Source organism: Microcaecilia unicolor, chromosome 11 (genome assembly GCF_901765095.1).
Source record: "Microcaecilia unicolor chromosome 11, aMicUni1.1, whole genome shotgun sequence".
Classification (NCBI taxonomy): domain Eukaryota; kingdom Metazoa; phylum Chordata; class Amphibia; order Gymnophiona; family Siphonopidae; genus Microcaecilia; species Microcaecilia unicolor.
The window spans coordinates 76,458,115-76,479,391 of NC_044041.1; the positions used below are offsets into that span (position 1 = coordinate 76,458,115).

The 21,277-nt window shown below is 45.3% G+C and overlaps 1 protein-coding gene across 2 annotated transcripts in view; it reads left to right on the forward strand.

The window, feature by feature from the left end:
• The first annotated feature begins 1,149 nt into the window (after positions 1–1,149).
• The window catches only part of LOC115481088 (SURP and G-patch domain-containing protein 2-like), a 48,499-nt gene continuing 28,371 nt past the window's right edge, over positions 1,150–21,277 (forward strand). Inside the window, exons 1-5 of one of the 2 annotated variants that reach the window (XM_030220109.1) lie at positions 1,150–1,242; positions 15,749–16,092; positions 16,508–16,575; positions 16,782–16,918; positions 18,326–18,441. In XM_030220109.1, coding sequence (XP_030075969.1) covers positions 1,211–1,242; positions 15,749–16,092; positions 16,508–16,575; positions 16,782–16,918; positions 18,326–18,437 — 693 coding nt within the window. In that variant the 5' untranslated portion in view covers positions 1,150–1,210 and the 3' untranslated portion in view covers positions 18,438–18,441. The remainder of the gene's footprint in view (positions 1,243–15,748; positions 16,093–16,507; positions 16,576–16,781; positions 16,919–18,325; positions 18,442–21,277) is intronic. The other variant, XM_030220110.1, reaches the window with a different exon arrangement.

Here is a 21,277-nt window from a genome sequence, read left to right on the forward strand (position 1 = left end):
GTTAGAAAAGATGAAGCAGCCACCAAGGTTTCTATAGCTAGATGACTAAAGGAAGGGATTGTGTCAGTTTATGTGATTAAGGAACAAAATCTACCACAGGGCCTTCAGGCCCATTTGACCAGAGGATGGCCCTCTTGGACAGAACTTCAGGATATCTTGGTCTTGGAGACTTTCAGGGCTTCCACCTGGTCGACCTTATATTCCTTTGCAAAGTACTACAGGTTAAAATTTAGGCCAGAGCAGATGCAGCCTTTGGGGTAGGCATTCTCACTGTAGGAGTATTTTCTTCTTAAATCATGCTAGGTCCCACGTGTTATGACTGATCTGGTAGGATGGATGGAAGAATTTTGGTTGTACCTGTAAATTTTCTTTGAGCCCAATCAGACCAATTCATATACCCCCCCACCCATCATCTTTAGAGGAGGTATTCTATTGGAGACTGGAAATTCCTCATCATAAGTAGCTAGATAAGCAGGTTCTTGTTTGCTTTGAAGTTATACTGGAGAGCTGGGACTATGCACTAGTTAATATAGGACGGGTTGCACAGTTCTTCAGTCTCTGTCTCCATCTACTGGTTGACAAAAATAAAACTACATGTTATGGACTGTTGTGGACCACTTCCTTACCTATTTCCTAAAATTGAAAAGATTTGCTTTAGCAGCAGCCACAGAACCCCCCCCCCCCCCCCCCCCAAAAAAAAAAAAACAAAAAAAAACAATGAGCAGTAGAATCCAGGGAGTTAATTTGTCTGTTTTGCATGCATGCTGATGTTAAAATCATTAGACATTTATATCCCCTTTCTGGAGCTTGATTTTCTGTCCATCCATCCGAGGGCTTCTTCAGAGGGCACAGAAATGTATTTACTAAACTGTACACACTTAGTATGGAATCATAGCTGTTTTTACAGTATTTACCCATTCCTTGCTTAATAGGTGAATGTTGGTGTCAGAAGCTCCAATGTATTAATGGTGTTTTGATTCTGTTTGGGGTTGTGTTTTTTTTTCTTTCCTTAATTATGTTCTACAATTTGTAGCTGCTTTGCAAGTGTCTTCATAGTTATGTGAATAGTTTAACTAAACATTGCAAATAGGTGACTGGTGTGAGCATGGTTCTTGTTTTTATTGTTCCTAGTTGATGCTAAAAAAAGGATACTGCTGAAAAACTGGCTCAGTTTGTTGCACAGGTGGGACCAGAAATAGAAAAATTCAGCATGGAAAATAGTGCATCAAATCCTGAGTTTGGGTGAGTCTGTTGCTACTCAAATTGAGGGACTTGTTGTGCTAAAAAGCTTTCACAGTCTTTTGAAAAATTTAAAAAACCCTTGATTTATACAGGTCTGAGTGTTTCCCCAGTATAAATAGCTACAGGAGAAATTTAGTAATATTGTTTTAGGTTATTTATGTCTCCCAGTTAACGGTGAAGGTTTCCATCCAGTTGTAGCCATATGAACATATGAAACACTTCAGGCCCAGAATCTGGTTTCCAACAGTTTGGTAATCCAGATAACAAGTTCCTGCCCAATCCCCAAAATAGTTACATTTCATGTGGCTTTTCCCCAAGTTTTTATTAGCAGTATGTGCTTTTCCTTCAGGAATCAGTCTAAAGTTTTTTAACCCAGCTACACTAACTACTTTACTACATACTCCAAATAATTCAAAAGCTTAGTTATGTGTTGTGCAAAGATTTTGTTTGTTAGAAATGTATTACTGTGTAACTTCCTGGCATGCCTACTAGTCTGTCCTTTTTGAAAAAGTAAACAATGGATTTTCTGAGGACAAGCAGGCATAATATTCTCACATGTGAATGACATAATCCATGGAGCCCAGTGCTCACATTGCCAAGTGCACTCTAACTTTTAAACTTTGAGGCGGTGCCTTCCCGCCTGACACTCAAGTGCATGACCAACAGTATCATTTTCTGTGGAGCACAGAGGTTGTTGGGTGTGTTTCATTTTTTAAATTCTCAGCATGTCAAACTCTTGCCTTTTTGGTGCATTCCCTTCAAGGGGAGATGGATGGGGCAGGCAGAATAAGCATGCTGCTGTCAATGGAGAAGGAGAGATGGCCCGCAACAGGCAATTCCTAACAATAACGGAAGTATATCTAATTTTTATAAAATTGCTGGTGTTTTTTTTTTTTAATTTTTTATTTTTTAGGACAGCCTAAAATTGAAACAAATGGGCCTAGGGTGTGGAGCTGGATTCTAGATTTCAAATCAATTCGGCTATTGTGTCGGGAATTCTGTTCAATAAGATGTGAATGTGTGGACAGAAGCCCACATAGCAACTTTGGAAATTCTCCTCTATGGAGGCTGATCAAAGACCACCATCGGTAAAGGGGTAGAGCCAGTTCGGTCACGTCATTAGACATTGGGGTCAAATTACTGACCTGGTCTTGGCTCAGTGGAGTCTGTTGTGCCTTTTGTGATTCCGGAAAGATGAGCTTGTGTCAGGGGCACTTAGGGGGCATTGATGATTTTAATGCCTCGGTGTCTTGACACCTTGTGTTGAGGGGGACCAGTGCCTCTTGGCCTCCACATGGCATTGGGGTCCCTCAGTGTCGACCAAGAACTAAGGTGAATCCTTTCTTGGGGTTGGATCAGAGAATGGCTGATCCCACTGGTCGTTACTGATATTCAGTGTTGAGGGAGATGGAGACGGAGACCTCCTTGATGCTGTGTTCCCCGTGTCCGATGCAGCTCTCGGAGCCATTGAGACCTATGGCTCCGATACTGAAATCGGTGAACTGGATTTGTCTTTGCCAAAATCCTTTCCTTAGCGTCCCTCCGGACCGGACCAGGATTGGACTGATGGGTTGTGCTCGCCTACCAGCAGGTGGAGACTGAGAAAAACTCTGACTCGAGAGAGCCAATAGGAGCCCTGGCCATGTGACCTTAGCCTCAGTATTTTCTCAGTCTCCCAGCAGGTAGGAAGCGAGCCCTTTAGTCTCTTTTTTCTCTTTCTCTTTTAGAGGCTAATAATAAAAACAATATTGCTACTTCTCCTTCTGTGCCTAGGAATTCTCTATTAGACGCTGGACAGATAAGGTTTTCTTTCTTTTACAGCCTCTGGGGGTGTTACACTCGGGTGCCCCGAGTCCCTCCCCCTATCCTCCCCATCTCCCATACTTAGCTGGGAAGGACTACCCTTTGGTTAGCAAGGTGTATGGTCTTTGGGAGAGGCAGCCATTTTAGGAGGTTTCAAGTATTTTCTTCCCCAGCTTTTTAACGAGCAGGCTTAGCTGTTTAAACAAAAAAAAAAAAAAAAGACAATCCCCAGTTTTCTGGGCAGACAGCGCTGGGTTATTCTTTTGTTCTTGAGTGTTTTTTCTTTGCTAATTTAGCTGTGTAAAAAAAAAAAAAACAAAGAGGGGGAGGAAATGGAAGAAAATAATGTTGACTGGGCCTTTAACGAGCCACTTTCTCAGAATTTCTCCCTCCGTTCCCTCGCGTTTGGACAGCGGGCGCAGGCTTAAAAAAAAAATTGGGGCGCGACAAGTTGATTTTTTTCGGGTGGCGAGAGTATCGCCAGTGGAGGCTGCAGCCGGTTTTTTCGCAGCGCCGGACTGTAAACGCTCTGCTCCTTCAAGTTTTCTGCGGATACCTGTGTCTTTCGAGTTTCTTCATTTGGCGCTGTCAGCAATTTGTTCTTTTAGTTTTGGCGCGGAAGGCCGCCTTTTTAGGCTGCAGCTGCAGTTTCTCTATTACGGAGTTCTGTTTTATTCGGATTCTCTGTTTTCTCCGGTTTTTCGCGGCATAGTTGCTGGCTGTTTTTTATTTTTCCTTTCTTGACGTTCCGCCCTACTCCGCTTGTTGTGGAGGTGTCGGGAACCGCCACTGTGTAAGTGGCGCGAATGGCGCCCATTTTTATTCACCCTCCATTTTTTTTCTCAGTCCAGAACTTTGATCTCTGTTGCAGGCTATGCTGCACATCAAAGTGTAGCTCACCTTCAAACTGTTTTTCCTAATCATCTGTCTACATGTGTGTGAGGTAAACAGGACTCTAACACCCACATCATATAAGCAGGCAATATTTGGATTAAAGGGTCCCTTTCATATATAGATATCTCTCACGGTTTTCTGGCTTTAGGTTTTAGATTTATAACTTGGCTATTAGCTCTGGTATTCTTAGTACACAATTTTAGGTTGTTTGTTTTTTGTGTCCTTTTCATTACCTGGTGCAAAGTGCAGCATTGTCTTTAATAGTCAATTGACTGGGACTCTACAAATCTTGCCATAAATAACTTCATTCCTTTCAACAATCACTCTCAATGGCTGTAGTGTTATACAGTGTTTTCTTTTTCAGACTTTAAGAAGCCTTCTCTATAGGCATACAGTAGATTGTTCAGATGCCATGGGGATATATCAGCTCTCTCATATTCTCTGAGGGACAGTCCTGTCTACCAAGCTCCCAATCACTCAGCTGCCTTAGCAGGCATGCTTTATTCATGTCTTCCCTTCTTTTCCAACTGCCTTGAAGCCTCTCATATTTCATTTTAGCTTTCTTCTGGTACTTACAGGACATATGGTCACTTAGAGAATAAGGTCATCCTTTCATTTTGCATATTTCCCACTTAAAGATAGTGGAAGGTCCTCAAACCATCTACTTGTTTGTCTCTACTCTATCAGTTCAGCATTGGCAGATTATAAACATCCTGGTTTGGTCCAGTATGCCTATACATACCATCTGCTATCTCTTCCTCTTCCTTAGAGACCTTATGTTGTCTCAAGCTTTCTTGAATTCAGATACAGTCTTGTCTACACTGCCTTCACCAAGTGGCTGTGGCACAACTTCACTTTTTTCGTTACAGGTATTTTCCAAGTTTGTCCTTTTTCATTTTCATTCTATGCGCCTTCACTCCAGAGTTTTCTTTCAATTGGAAGGGGATTCACTCACTTCCTGTATTTATGCCATAGGTACATAAGTATGTTTATGCTGGGAAAGGCCTAAAGTCCATCAAGTCCAGCATTCATATCTAATGGGCATAGGTACATAAGTTTTGCCATACTGGGAAAGCTCAAATGTCCACCTTTCTACAATCAGAACAGCATTTAAAAAAAAAAAAAACTCTCACGAGAGTGTCGAACAAAACCTCTGCTCCAAAAGCAAGGCTTTGCAGTAATTCTGCAAACTAACACATACAATATTTGCCATGGCTGATCACCACTAGGAACACCGGGGACCCTGGGCCTAGGTTCTGTGTTTTAACCTGAAACAAGCTCAACATTCATATCTATTGGGTGTGAGTCTGGTACATCTCAGTGAGGGAGGAGGCATGACCGTGGTATGTGGATTAGGGAGATCCAAGAAATTACAGGCCGGTGAATCAGACGTTATGCTGGGACAATTTGTTTCTGTCCAGAGCGTACTACCATAGCTGGTGGACTCCTGTATTCGGAACTTACCCAACTATGGAACGCCACAGAGATAGGGCTGGGGTTTGTAGCCCTATTTAACTGGTGTCCTTGGTCACCCTCCTCTTCTCCTCAGGACCCAGAGAATGGCTAGTTTTTGCTTATGCATTAACCGGTCATTTTCAGCAGTACTCTCTTCCGTTCTATTATAGATCTAAGAGGATGTTCATTGCACTCTCAGGGTCATTTCATCCTTACCTACGACTGCCTAATTGGAGAAAGTCTTATCAGCAGAGTTCTCAGGTCACGCACCGGGTGTTGCATTTCTTACAGTCTCTAGGTTGGGTGGTGATTGTAGCCAGGCCTCTCATTTGATCTCTCATCAGATATCTCTAATTTTCTCTTTGTTTAGTCAGGTTGGCACAGAGTCTTTTGTCTCCTCTGCAAACATCCCAGTTTATATTTTTCTTGGTGACCTTGGGCCTTCGGCCATTTCCTCGCTCTATTCTGCAGAATGCAATTTTACTTTCTAGTTCCCAAGAAGGAATTCCTTGTCATCAAGCAGATGAAGCCATTACGTATGGGTTATGTCCACCACAGCAGGGAGATAGAGAGCACTCAAACTTTCACAGTGCCCTCTTGGCCAGCTAGCTCCACTGCCTTTTCAGTATTCTCTATCTCCCCTAGCAGAGTGGCTGCAGCTTGTTCGAGCTCCAGAAAAATCTGCCGGGAGGTGGTTCCTGGCTTGCCAGTTGTTAACCGGGGTGTTGGAGGCTATAGCAGCTTCACTTTAAAGGCACACATAGGTTAGCCCTTTCCCTGCCTTACCCATACCTCTGTGGATGTGGACATATTGCCTTGCTTTCCCTGTCCTTACCCACCAACAGTAGATGCAGGCATATAGGTTCGCCCTTTCCCTGCCTTTCCCACTCATCTGAGCCTCCGGAGTCTTCAATACCTCTGCTTTCCTCACAGGTTAAAAAAAAAAAAAGTCGCATCGCGTTTTTAAACGCAGAGACGCTGGAACAGAGGTTTTTGACCTGATTTTCAGCAGGATCGTAGTTGTACACTAGATCCTTTGAGGTAAGAGTGTTTTCCAACTCCTCCGGGGTGGGCCCGCGATCGGGGCGATTTTGGCGCGAAACCGCCATTTTGGATTTTACTGCCGTTTTTCGGCGATGGCTGCGGACAATGTAAAGCGCTGTTCCACTTGTGGCAAGCGCAAATCAGCAGAGCTCTGTAAATCGTGCTGTGTTGGCGTAGGAGCCGGCCCGAGCATGGCGAGCGATGTTTTCCCGCTCTGAGCTGGCAGCGGGCGCCATTTTGCTTACACCGCATGGCGCGGCCTCCGTGGACACGGAGAGACCTGAGCCGGGTGGGGCACCTCGAGATGAGGTTATTTCAGGAGTGGCTAGCACTGGACAGGATTTGGGTGCCCAGGGTGAGATTTTCTCCCCGGATTTTGTGCTTTTGCTGCATAAAGCATACATGATGAAAAGAGCCCTTCCTCAAGGGTCGCCTGAGGCTCCTCTGATTGCCCCCCCCCCCCCCCCCCCCCCCGATGGATTCTGGCCTGGGACTGCCCAGTGAGGCTTTTTTCCCGGATGCTTGGCCCAAAGAAAAGCGCAGAAGGGTTAATTCCCCTTCAGATTGGGGGGCCCCTTCCCCCCCCCCCCCCCCGTGGTCGGGGTGTGAGGATTCGGAGAACTCTGACAGACGTTCTTGGTCTGAGGGAACCAGAGTAAGGTGCGGATTTACCACAGGATCTGGATGATCCCTCCGCGGTTAGGATTTTCCACCGTGATGAGCTGCCAGCGCTTATTTTCAGATACCCTGCAGGCCCTCTCGATTGAAGATCCTGACAGTGGCATGGCCTCCTCGGGTAATCCCAGGATGGCTAGTACCAAGAAAGCTGCTCGGAGCCTTCCCTTTGCATGACTCCATCCTAGAGCTTGTTTCGGCTCAGTTGGCTGACCCCGAGGGACCTTTGAGAGTTTCCAGGGCTATGGGGCATATACCCTCTGCGTGAGGGACATATGGCTCGTTTTCAAATGCCTACAGTGGATGCCCTAGTCACTTGCGGTGACAAAGAGAACTACCTTCCCTGTTGAAGGAGATGTTGCCCTGAAGGATGTTCAAGACCGTAGGCTGGAAACAGCGTTGATAACGGTCCTTTGAAATTGCGGTCCTCACTGTTCAGGGCATCTGCATGCAGCTGTTATGCTGTGAGAGCCTGCCTAGCTTGGCTGCAACAGGCAGTGGCTCAGCCCGGAGATGGAGCGAGCCCTTCTTGGATGTGGCTCCGCGGATGGAGGTGGCCTTGTCCTTTCTGGCTGATGCCCTTTATGACCTTGTCAGAGCTTCGGCTAAACAAATGGCAGTAGCAGTGGCAGCTCGCCGTCGTCTGTGCTACGACACTGGCAGCGGACGTGGCCTCTAAGCAAAGGTTGGTGAAGTTGCCTTTTCAAGGACTTCTCCTATTTGGTGAGGAGTTAGAGAAAATTGTGAAAGGCCTGAGTGATCCAAAAACCCCAGCGCTTGCCCGAAGATAGGCAGAGGCCTTCCTCTAAGGGCCAGGCGGTCCACTCCTCGTACAGACCTCGCTTCCGTGAAGCTAGAAGGTACCCGCCCGGGGCGTTCTGCTGGGTTCACTTCACGTGCCCGTGGTCAGCAGAGGAACTCCTTTCGCTCGGACAAGCGTTCCGCAGCCGGTGGCTCAAGACCAGGATTCAGGGGCGACCCTCTCAATGATGGTGCGCCGGCCCTCTCCTCGATGCCTGTCATCGGAGGACGGCTTTCCCTCTTTGGTCGAGGAGTGGGCCAAGATTTCTCAGATCAGTGGGTTCTGGACCTGATCATAGTAACATAGTAACATAGTAGATGACCGGCAGATAAAGACCTGCATGGTCCATCCAGTCTGCCCATGACAAACTCATCTGTGTTTACCTTACCTTGAATTTGTACCTGTCCTTTTCAGGGACAGACCACATAAGTCTGCCCAGCAGTATTTCTCGCCTCCCAACCACCAGTCCCGCCTCCCAACACCGGCTCTGGTAAGACCGATAATAAGTCTGCCCTCCCCTATCCTTGCATCCCAACCACCACCCCCTCTTCCCCCCAACTGGTCCGCCACCCAATTTCAGAGATGGATACAGAATAGAATTCAACGCCCCAGTAAGAGACGTGTTTGTGGAGTCCCGATGCGGTTCTGCCGTCAAACGGGCGGCGGTGGAGGAGACTTTACAAGATCTGATTTTCAGTTAGGGGCAGTGACCCCGGTGCATCACGCCGAGCAAGGCTGCGGCCGATACTCATCTACTTTGTGGTGCCGCGAAAAGGTGGGTCCTTTCGCCCTATTCTGGACTTAAAAGAAGTGAAACAAGTCCCTGAGAGTGCGGCATTTCCACATGGAACTCCCTGCGCTCCGTCATTGCGGCGGTACAGCCAGGAGAGTTTTCTCACGTCTCTAGACCTGAAAGAAGCTTACTTGCACATACCGATTTGGCCCCCGCACCAGAAGTTTCTGAGGTTTGCGGTGTTGGGAAAACATTTCCAGTTCAGGGCCTTGCCTTTTGGCCTCGCCCACAGCTCCCCGAACCTTTTCGAAGGTAATGGTGGTAGTAGCTGCTTTTCTCAGGCGAGAAGGTATCAGGGTTCACACCGTACCTAGACGACTGGCTCATCAGAGCAGACTCTGCAACAGAGAGCTTACAAGCTACAGCCAGAGTGGTCTCAGTACTGGCAATCTCTAGGCTGGGGTCGTCATATGGCCAAAAGTCACTGTCCCCCTTCACAATCTCTAGAGTTTTGGGGGCCAGTGCTTCGACACAGTCTCGGGCTATGTGTTCCTACCCGAGCTAAGGCGGTGCAAGCTTCAGAATCAGGTCCGTCTGCTCCTGAGGATGCCCCACCCGCGAGCTTGGGACATGTCCAGCTGCTGGGATCGATGACAGCCACGATGGAAGTGGTACCCTGGGCGATGAGCGCACCTGAGACCTCTACAGTATTCCCTACTCCGGAGCTGGTCTCCTATTTCTCAGGATTACCAATGCAGACTTACTTGGCTCCCTGCGGCCCGTCTCAGCCATGGAGTGGGGCTCTCTGACAGCATGCTGCGGCGAGGAATGCCGCTGACAGCTCCCCGTTTGGTGCCTAGTGGTAACAGATGCCAGCCTGAAGGGCTGGGGCGCACACTGCAAGGGGAAGCATGCCCAGGGTCTAGGGACACCCGAGGAGTCGGGAGTGGTCCATCAACCACCTAGAGTGAAAGCGGTGTTTCAGGCGCTTCTGGCCTTTCAAGTGACCCTGGAAGGATTGGCTGTCAGAGTGATGTCGGACAACACGACAACGGTGGCCTATATAAATTGACAAGGCGGAACAAGGTGCAGAGCACTAGCCGCGCAAGGCCGAACTGATTTGCCACTGGGCCGAGCTGCATCTTTAGTGTCTGTCGGCAGCTCATATTGCAGGTCAGAGGAATGTGCAGGCCGATTATACTGAGCAGGCATCAGATCGATCCAGCAGAATGGAATCTGGCAGACGAAGTATTCCTGCAGATCTGTGCCAATGGGGCAAGCCCGTGATGGATCTAATGGCGACAAGTGCCAATACCAAAGTCCCGTGCTCAGCAGACGGAGAGATCCTCAGCGGCGGCGGGTTTGGATTGCCTTGGCTCCAACCCTGGCCTCCGGGTCTACTTTGTGTTTCCCCCATGGCCCTTGATAGGGCGCCTGCTCTTGCGGATTCGGCTGCACCCAGGAGAGGTGGTCCTCATCGCCCGGATTGGCCAAGGAGACCTTGGTATGCAGACCTCCGACAGATGCTCCTGGAGGCTCCTCTGCCGTACCTCTGGTACCGAACCTGTTGACTCAGGGACCGGTAGCCATGGAGGACGCACGGCCGCTTTGGTCTTACGGCATGGCCTATTGAGAGGGCGCAATTGAAGGATAAGGTTATTCCAATAAAGTTATTTCCACTCTCCTGCAAGCCCGCAAGCGGTCCACTTCCGTGGCTTATGCCAGGATTTGGTGCCTGTTTGAGTCTTGGTGTGCTTCCAGAGCCATTGTTCCAATGCGGGCTCCTGTCTCGCCGATTCTGGACTTTTTGCAGGAAGGAAGGTGTACAAAAAGGCTTGGCCTATAATTCCCTGCGGGTGCAGGTGGCAGCGTTGGCCTCCCTTCGTGGTAAGGTGGAAGACGTGTCTTTGGCTGCTCACACCAGATGTGGCACGGTTTCTTAGAGGGGTGCTTCGGCTCCGACCTCCAGTGCGAGCACCCTGTCCAGCTTGGAACCTGGGGCTAGTTTTGAAAACCCTGCAGGCATCTCCTTTTGAGCCGCTTCAGCGAGCATCGGAGAAAGATTTGACACTGAAGGCCGTTTTTTCTGGTGGCCATTACCATCGGCGAGACGGGTGTCAGAGCTCCAGGCGCTGTCCTGTAGAGACCCATTTCTGCAATTTCAGAGTCCGGAGTCACGGTTCGGACCGTGCCTTCCTTTATGCCTAAGGTGGTTTCAGCCTTTCACCTAAACCAGCCTATTTTCTTGCACTCTTTTTCAGAGGAAGAGTTTCCAGAATCTTTTGGGCAGCTGCACCTTTTGGATGTGCGCAGGACTCTGCTGCCGTATCTGCGAGTTACTAACTCTTTCAGGACTTCTGATCATCTGTTTGTTTTGCTATCCGGTTCTCGCAGAGGGTCTCCAGTGTCTAAAGCCACTATTGCCCGCTGGCTCAAAGAAACTATCTTTTCAGCTTATCTGCTGGCCGGCAGGGTTCCGCTTGTAGCCTTTAAGGCACATTGTACTAGAGCGATTTCTTCCTCTTGGGCTGAAACTGGAGCACTCTCTCTTCAAGAGATATGCAGTGCAGCAACATGGGCTTCTAAGCTCTCCTTTGCCCGACATTACAGGCTGGATGTGGCTGCCAGAAGGGATGCGCGTTTTGGTGACACAAGTGCTAGCGCGTGGTGTGGCTTGTTCCCACCCTATCTAGGGATTGCTTTGTTACATCCCATACATAATGGCTTCATCTGCTTGATGACAAGGAAGGGAAAATTAGGTTCTTACCTCGGTAATTTTCTTTCCTTTAGTCATAACAGATGAAGCCATGAGCCCTCCCTGTATGATTGTCTGTATGCTGTGAATCTGTTTTTCAGGTTCTGTTCTAATTTCCTGAAGTTCCTTCCTTGGGAGAAAGTTGGAAAACAATCTTCAGGATTCATGTGCAGTTTAAATTTAGGAGGATGTGTTCATTCCCTCCAGCATGTTTTTTTGGAGGATGTGTTGATTCTCTCCAGGAGGCGCGTGTGTTCCCCTCCAGTTCTATAAATAGGAGGATGAGTTCATTCCCTCCAGTGTGTTGGGAGGATGTGTGATTCCCTCCAGGAGGCGCGTGTGTTCCCCTCCACTTATACAATAAGGAGGATGAGTTTATTCCCTCCAGGAGGATGTGCATTCCCTCCTTTGAGTTCATGCCCTTGTGATGGGCCATCGTTCGCTGTGAGGAAAGCTCTTGTGATTCCCATTGCGGTTTGCCATACTGCTTTGGAAGCTTCAAATACTGAAGAGGCAGTGGAGCTAGCTGGCCAAGAGGGCACTGTGAAAGTTTGAGTGCTCTCTATCTCCCCTGCTGGTTGATGGACATAACCCGTACGTAATGGCTTCATCTGCTATGACTAAAGGAAAGAAAATTACCAAGGTAAGAACCTAATTTTCCCTTCTCTTCTCACTGAGAGGGCAGTTCCACAGCATATTACAACATATTCCACAACTTCAGAAGCGGGCTCATTCTTACTACAGCGATTTTTGGTGCTCTCGGTGCACATTGGTAAGGTGGCAACTTAGTCTTAGTTTCATTTTATTTTGCTCATTGGGACACACTACATGTTAGTTGTCGCCAGGTGGCCTATGCAGCATGAACATTTCTCTGCAGTTTTCATAGGGTCCCTCCCTTCAGATTACTCCAATCCTGGTCCGGTCCGGAGGGACGCTAAGGAAGGAGAAATTAGATCTTACCTGCTAATTTGCTTTCCTTTAGTCCCTCCGGACCGGACCAGGCCCCTCTCAACTTTTAGCTTTTTTTATTAAGTAAGAAGTGTATTCATTCCTTTACGATTCGTGGAACAATACTATATATATACAAACTTTACGTGGTCCATACCACTTCTCTGGTGGTTGCTGGTGAGCTCAGTTGCTGGAATCTATATATAAAACCTTAAATACGCCATACCACTTCTCTGGTGAGAGTTGTGGCTGAGCTCAGTTGCTTGAATATCTATAAAACCTTAAATATGACTTACCACTTTTCTGGTGAGAGTTGCTGGTGAGCTCAGTTGATGGAATATATATAAAATCTTAAGTGGCCATACCACTTCTCTGGTGAGAGTTGCTGGTGAGCTATAGTACAAGTGAGCCATACCACTTCTCTGGTGAGAGTTGCTGGTGAGCTGTAATACAAATCGAGCCATACCACTTCTCTGGTGAGAGTTGCTGGTGAGCTGTAATACAAATCGAGCCATACCATTTCTCTGGTGAGAGTTGCTGGTGAGCTCTGATACTTGCATTGCCGAGTGCTTTGTGGCTGCTAGGATTCCCATACGGCACAGAAGGTCTTTCTTTCTTTCTTTCTTTCTTTCCTGCTTTGTTATTCAAATCCTGAGGCTAAGGTCACATGGCCAGGGCTCCTATTGGCTCTCTAGAGTCAGAGTTTTTCTCAGTCTCCACCTGCTGGTAGGCGAGCACAACCCATCAAGTCCAATCCTGGTCCGGTCCGGAGGGACTAAAGGAAAGCAAATTAGCAGGTAAGATCTAATTTGGAGTGGCCTAGTGGTTAGGGTGGTGGACTTTGGTCCTGGGAAACTGAGGAACTGAGTTCAATTCCCGGCACAGGCAGCTCCTTGTGACTCTGGGCAAGTCACTTAACCCTCCATTGCCCCATGTAAGTCGCATTGAGCCTGCCATGAGTGGGAAAGCGCGGGGTACAAATGTAACAAAAAATAAAAAAATTTCTCCTTTATGCTGTTCTCTTCACCACTAATCCCTTTCTTGACATCTGTGAATAGAGTTGACAAAAAAAGGGGAATACAGGCAGGCACCAGACATTTCAGGCACAAACTATCCGTATCTGTGAGGAACCACACGGAGTTTTAAGGGACTGTAGGATGAAAATAAGTAATTAGGGCATATTATTCTCTGATAATACTTATTACAAGGTTCCCGCTCAGCCTAGGGGAAATATTATAAAGGAACCTTGTTGCTGGCACCCTGCCAGTGTTTTGTTCCCCGCCAAAGAACCAAAGCCACGTCACAGATGATAATTATTCTATTTTATTACAGGTAGAAAAATAGACACTCTGCAATAGCTTATATGCAATATAATATCTCTTACTGATATGCACACTAACAAAATATATTGTCTAACTACACTCTGATTATCCTGAGACTACGTACAGTAATGATTAGAACAGTACAAATGATATCCTAATGATCCTTATGAAAACTTATCACATCTTATGCAAAATACACATTAGCAGCTGTCCCTGACTGAGAGCTGACATAAACCAGTCGTACTTAGATAAAACCACTGCCTAACCCCAGACTAGGAAATATATCACTGTGATCTTACCACGCTGTCCTGATATGGCTTCAGATAAGACCGGAGCAGAATCTCCCCAGACGCTAACTCAGCTGTCTGTGTCTTATGTAGTGCAGGTCTTTCTCAGCAAACAAGCAGGTTCCCATCTCTCTGTTGGTTATCAGAGCCAAAATCTCTGCCACAGGTATTTGCACCAGTTTTGCAGGTCACAAGGTTGGTATCATACAGTCTCTAGCTCACCCCGAGCCTTGCTGGATTTCTCAGGTCCTTCACAGGTACTCCTCCTCTGAGGGTCTCCGACTAACTTCTTCCCCCTCTCCCCGCGTTCTTCCAGACCTCTCTCTCGGGTGATAGCCTGGACCAATTCATCTCTCGTACAGTCCAGTGCATGGGCAAGAAGAGTTCTTTGTTTTGTGACCTTGGAGATGGTAACTTCTGGTGCCATGAGTATGACTCCCTTCCCAGTGTCTCAGAGATAGAAGGGCCTTGGCTTCAGCAAGCCTGTCAGTGATTTTCCACAAGCTGGAGCTGGATCTTGCTGACACAGAGATGAGCAGGTCAGAGGGTTGCAGCAGCCATCTTATTATACCAAGATGTCATAGGCTTGTATAGGCCAAGACCAGCTCAGGCTAGATCACAGGGAAATACCCCTACAGGACATGTCTAAAATAAATGGCTGAGGTGAAATAGCAGCTTGCATCTTGAAAAAGAAGGATAAACCCAGCTGGGGAGCTGTAAGTCTAAGGGCTCGGTGAGCCATGAGAAAGAAGGGAAACTGTAAAAAAAAAAAAAATTGCCAAAAACCTAAGAAGGTAAAGGAGAAAGGGCTGTAGCCCTGCACAAAACTTAACAGAAATTAAATGTAATAGGAGGTGGCACTGGCGAAACAAATTACATGAGTTTATGTTGTTTGAGAGGAGAGGTGTGGGCAGCTCCCCTGGGCGGTGGAGGCGGTTTCTAGATATTTGGGGGCCATATATTCACAGCCTGTCTCCTAAAGGGCGAAGTTTAGTGGTGAACTCGCTTTAGATACACATTGAGGTGGGGCCATCCTTTGTTGTAAGAAGTTGGGAGTCTGGATATCTCTTAGCAGAGGGAGGGGGTAGGTGGGGGGAGGGAAGGATTCTACTGTTTGTTTTTACTGTTCTAATTTTTGATAATATTTTTGTTCCTTACTAGATTTCGAGAGTGGTGGAAGTTGATATGGGTTGGGGGAACATATGAGTTCAAAGTAGACTGTTTTAATGTGCTGGCAGGGGGGGGGGGAGGGGGGTTCTAAACCAAAACATTGATGATAATGTTCTATGTTAGGTTTTTGAGCTGTGAATGTGTTTATTATCAGAGTTTCCATTATGTTTTTCTGGGTACTGTTATCCGTATAATATCATCAATAAAAATTATTGAACCATAAATGTAATAGGAGGGCGAATCACCAACAGAAGTGAGCTGAGGGGAGACTAGAGGAAAAACGTGTCTTCAGTGCTCTGTGGAAAAAGATAGACTGACCTGGCCCCACACGACACCAGGCAGAAAAATGTGTATATGCGTGGCAAGCTGCTTCAAAAGGCTGCTAGAAAATGAAGAATGCTGGGGAGTGTTTCCGTGCCAGGGCTCTATTGGTGACTTCACTCGTCATAGTATTGGCACCTGCTTGTCCTTAGACAAAGCTTTTACATTAAAAAATAAAAAAGCAGGTTTATTCCAAAACCTGGGGAATTCTTGTTTTGTGTTTTTGTTGTTTTATCTGTAGCTGCTGATTGGTTTTGCAGCACAATTGAGAAGACTGAGTAAACTTTCAATTTTTAGGTTTTTGCATGAGCCGAAAAGCCCAGCTTACAGATTCTATCGGATGAAAGTAGCTGAATTTCGTCAAACCATGGACAAATCTAAAGATTTGGGCACTTCCAAACAAGGAGCCCCTGAAGCTTCTGCAGTGGGGCGTGTAAAGGCTGAGGTCAAAGCAGGGGCATCTTCACCAGACAAGACTGAAACAGATATGGAGTGTGAAGCAGCAGAGGCCCCTAATGAGGGTGGCTTGCCAGGTGGAGTTGCTCCTCCTGCCCGGGCTCCCCTTCCACGGAAGAGAGTTACTTCTCTGAAAGTTGGCATACTCCCCAAGAAGAGAGTGTGTCTTGTAGAGGAACCAAAAGGTCAGTAGTTATATGCAGAGTTTCTGGTGTTACATTTTAATCATTGAACGCTTAAAAGACCAGTACAAAAAAAAAAAAGGCATGTATTGGATAAACCAGAAAAACACCTCTTCTAGTACTCTTTCATCCCTTCCCAACTTGTCTTGTCTTGTATCCTTTGCTCAGTTTTTTTTGCCTTTTCTGTGCAGATGATACCTAAGTGACACATATGTGCATATTTGATTCCACTCTAAAAGGTAGCAACCAATAATACCTGCAGTGCAGAAACACCAATTTATTCTATTTTTTTTTAACATTCCCTCAAATAACCCTGCATTAATAGTTGTATATAGCTTTGTAGATTGGGTAGGAAGTATTTTAAAAAGTGAAAATATGTGAACAATTAATTTGTGGATTTTTTGAAAAATCTTTTCAGTTCATGACCCTGTCAGAATTGGTTATGACAGACCACGTGGAAGACCAGCGGTTAGAAAGGTCAAACAAGTAAGTAGAGAAGCACAGCCTGTTTGGTGTATTTGGTAATTTGGGTATGCATCAACTTATAGGAGGCATTTATGCAAAATGAACTCGGGCCTTTTAATTACTGATTAACAGGGTCCTGCACATTATAGGCTATGCTTGATAACCACTAAAATCAGGTGATTCAGACTAATGCTGCTATGCTATTTTCATCTTCCACCTCCTTACAGAAACCAAAGGATTTAGAATTTGCTAATAAAAAGCTGACAGACCAGAATGTGGGGTTTCAGATGCTCAGGAAGATGGGCTGGAAGGAAGGACAAGGTCTTGGCTCTTCAGGGGCAGGAATTAAAGATCCAGTGAAAGTGTATGTAACAGCACCTTCTTTCTATAATGCTGACCCTTCTCTTATTATTCCTCGTGGGCATAAATGCTTATGAATTTGTTTTGATGTTTTTGATTTGTTTTCCCTGACCCCTTTGTATATTGCCAGCTGTTATTAATGGTGTCTATACTGATGAACACCATACTAGTGTTTGAGGCAATTCAGCTGCAGTTATACCTAATGACTTCCCAGCAGTTGCTTGAACTTGTGTCCTAGCCCAGGAGAGGCAGCCTTTATACACAGAGGGGCTGCATGAATGTCAGTATTACCCCTAGTGGGCCACAACATTACATAATGTCAGAACCAGAAATGCACAAAGCTCCATAGACCTTCTGTAATAGTTAAGCAAAAACTTGACTAAAAATGACAGAAACAAATTACTAGAGCAGCTATTCTGAAAATATTTGCAAAATACAGTATTTAAAATTGCCAAAACTCTGGTTAATGACTTTTCTGTGTATACTTCCTATGGTCTTGGGGCTGCATTTGGCCTTTGGGCCACTGGTAACCCATCCCTGTCCAAGTTGTTGATTCGGTGGTAGCACTATGTTCTGCCATGCACAGCACCTGGTTTCATTTCTCAGATCTAGCCGCTACTGTCCCATCCTTAGCTGGCTGAGATTCTGCAGAGTTGGCATTCAGAACCTCTCCTAGGTGAGAGTGTGATATTTCACAGCAGAGATACCTACTAGCTGGACTTAGGGTGCAGATTTGGCACAGCAGCCACAGTAGCTGAGTTGGGTTGGGGAGGAGGAGGGGTATAAAATAGGAGAAAATGCTCATAGTGCCATTGTCCAATAAAGGTTTGTTCTAACCGAGCTGAAAGAAGAGACTGATGGGTTAAAGGTCCTCCCTGGCCTCCCCCCTACGCCCATCCTCATCTGTGCCAAATATGGTAGTTAGGATCATTGTGGTTGGTGGTATCAGTTCCCAAGAATGCCCTTCCTTAGTATTGACTGCAGTTGACTATCCAAGAAGGGTGTTGCATCCCTGTGTGCCCATCCAAGTTCAATACTGATATTTTAGACTTGGCTACCTACATCTGGCTGAAGAATGTGAGCTAGCAATACTACCAGTATTCTGCTTCAAGCTCATCTTTACTGATCAGTTTTTCTACATCATTAATGCTACCATTTTGACACTATTCTTTTTTTTTTTTTTTCTACTAAGCTATATCAAAAGGTAAGGTTATTTTTGTTTCCTTATTTTCACTGAGGCTGTATTTTGCTTTTTAACTTACAGTACCTTTTCTAATTAGACTTCACCGTGTGTTTTACATTGATTTTTTATAAACCTTTTCAGTTGCGTGTTCATCTTTCATCTATTCCTTCCAGGTTTTTTTTGTTTTTGTTTTTTTTTTCCATGCTAATTCTGGATTTTACTTCGCAGGGGTGCAACCTCTGGAGGGGAGGGCTTAGGTGTTGAACAGAATAAGGAAGATACGTTTGACGTTTTCCGTCAGTGGATGATGCAAATGTACAAACAAAAAAAGCCCAAATAAGTAGGTAGGTTCATGGGACAGCTTGCCCTATGGCTTTCTGGACATTCTGACACACAAAGCATTTTTTCATGGTCTCTCTCTCTCCTTTTATTGTCATGTTTGTTTTATTGTGAAATCAAATTTTTTATTCTCCAGGTATCCTGAAAGAAGAAGCTACTTGCTAGCAAATACATCTGAAACAGGGGGGAGGGGGGGATCAACTATGGGCCCTGTAGGTTTTTGTATAATAAAACGCCTTACTCTTGAAAACGTAAGAGAGCAGAAGGATCTTACAGTGATCTGCCACCGTTTCTCGGGTTTCAGAAAAGAGAATGTCTTCTTTGCCTGACACTGCATTGGCAGAGCAGTGCTGCCTAAGTTCCTGCACATAAAAATGTGTCCCCTTAGTCCTATTCGTTCCTTTCCCCCCCTCCAAATGTCTTTGAGGTTTCTAGAACCCTCTATGTGAAAGAAGCAAGACTCCTTGAGGTTATCCCTCAGTTGCTCATGATGTTTTCTATACTGTGAATTGCAAGAAATTTCTGATTATCAATCTAGTGGCAGGGGTTGCTAAGAAGGGATCTCAGTGTTTTCTTTTAAGAAGCAAAAAACACATTGGAAAAACAAGGAGAATAATTTGACAATGGTCCTAGGATTCTACTTTTTCTTTTCATTTTTTTTTTACTTGTCTATAATAGAGCCAGGAATTAGTTAAATATTTGCAGACTGGAAGAGGAAGGGCTTCCTTTAGGTTTCTCTTTTAGAAACTTCTTTCTTCCCTGTAACTTGAACAAAGGTTTTGGTCACTTACGCTATTCATGTTCCAGGGTATTAGGATTCATTCATTCTTTTTCATACCACAGATTAGTCCAGACTAGTGGGAATGTTGTGTAAACCAACTAGCAGATGGAGACAAAGAAATAAAATAGTTCCTGTGATTTACCTCTTTAAGAACACCGTGCAGGCAGTGATGTTTAGTATTTTTATCTCTATTGGATAGCGCTTCACCGTGCAAGTTATGTACAGGACAGGGCATTCAGGCTCCTTAGCCACTCTTTTCTGGTTTATTTCCTTTCTTATTTCTGGAAGAAGCTGATGTCAGGAAACTTCTTAGAGAATACTTTGTGGTGGCATATCCCTTCCCTGTGTCTCTCCCTTGTTCGCCCCAACAGAGGTGCTTTGGGGTTGAGGTGCCTTTGAGCAATGGTAGTGTTCTGTGACCTGCAGCATTACTATTTTCAGATAAGGCAGACTGGATACTGTGCTACCTCCTTGGGACTTTGTTTCAGTGTTTCTGAAGCAGAAGTTAAGAGCTTTTAATGGAAGAGAGACTGATTCCAGAGCAGAGTGTCTCTGTATGTAAGCAAAGGCATTCAGAGACACACTTGGAGGTGTCCTTTCTACTCTGTTATTCTTCCCAGTTGAGGCTGTCATGTGGATTTTGCATAACAATCCTGCAACAGCCTGGGAAGTGGCATTACTGAATTTTACAGCACTTAGAAATGCATCTGCCAGTTGGGTAACTTTTGAAGCATTCCTGCATTCCCGGACTCTGTGAAAAGGGATTGCACTCCAAGTTGCCTCTCAGTTTTCAGAAGTAAGCATCACTTTGAATTCTTAGCCCTGTTAGTGGTTTTGGAAGAATGAGTGTTCTCTGCTGAGCTCTCTCTTCTTCCCAGTTAGCTAACAACTTATTGCCTCAATGGGTTTATGTGTGTGTTAGAGACTGGTATATTACTGCATATTCTCTGTCTTTTACTCCACGGTTTGCTAAAAACTAGTGGCTTTATGTACAACACAGAGCCCAGTACAGCCGCACAATGTGTGATACAACAAATTTTAATACACTGTGGCTATATATACTGTAGAACATTGATTATCCAGACTATTCTCTGCAGAGGGTGGTCCGGATAATCATAAATCTGGATAAGTGAACATATCAAATTTATGTAAAGAAAACAAGATTACAACAAGCATTGCATATTAAGCATTAGTTTCATTTTCATCAATATGTTTGCAGAAAAAAGTAGTTCTAATCAAAAAGTACTGTTTTTAAAAGTAAAGTGCAGTGCTTTATTTCTTGTACATACAGTATATACACCACTGTATACTAAAAAAGGAAGCAATTAATTGCTTCAAGGCCAATTTTCCTTTCTGTGCCGCAAGATCACATAGTATTTTCAAAAAAAGGAGCTGGATTGCACTGCTTTCTTCCTGCCAAGCCATCGCTGTATTTAAACATTCAAAGGCTTCTGCATGTGTCGGTCTTGCATTATCATCAACCTGGTGATCATTATCAGTTTCTGATTCTTCATGTTTCTTGTCCTGTACTGATTCCACAATTTCATTATCTGTTCTAATCCGATAGATACCCTGTATCATTTTCATCACTGCATATCCATTTGCTGACATTCTCAACATCACAATCAGAGCAACCAGGAACCTCTAGATCTCTGGCAATGTTTTCAAGGACATCATCAACTTCTCCCTCTCAGGTGTTTCTTTATTGTTTAGAATTATGTTCCACGTGTTTTTCAGGGTTTCTTTTTTAACATGATTCCAAGTGTCAACAACCATGTAGGAACAATCTTTTATGTTCAGTTCTCTTATGAATTGGATCATGCCACTTTCAGTTTCTCTGTCAGCTGGAATAAGTTTTTTTTAGCAGTTGTTTCCTGTATAGTTGTTTCAGTGAAACAATAACTCCTTGATCCATTGGCTGCATTAAAGATGTCACATTTGGTGGCAAAAAAAAAAGCACTTTGAATCTACCTTCCACTCGCTCTAAGCTTTCAGCTGTAGGATGTGAAGGTGCATTGTCCAACAATAAAATGACATCTCCTTGTATTCCTGTACAAAGC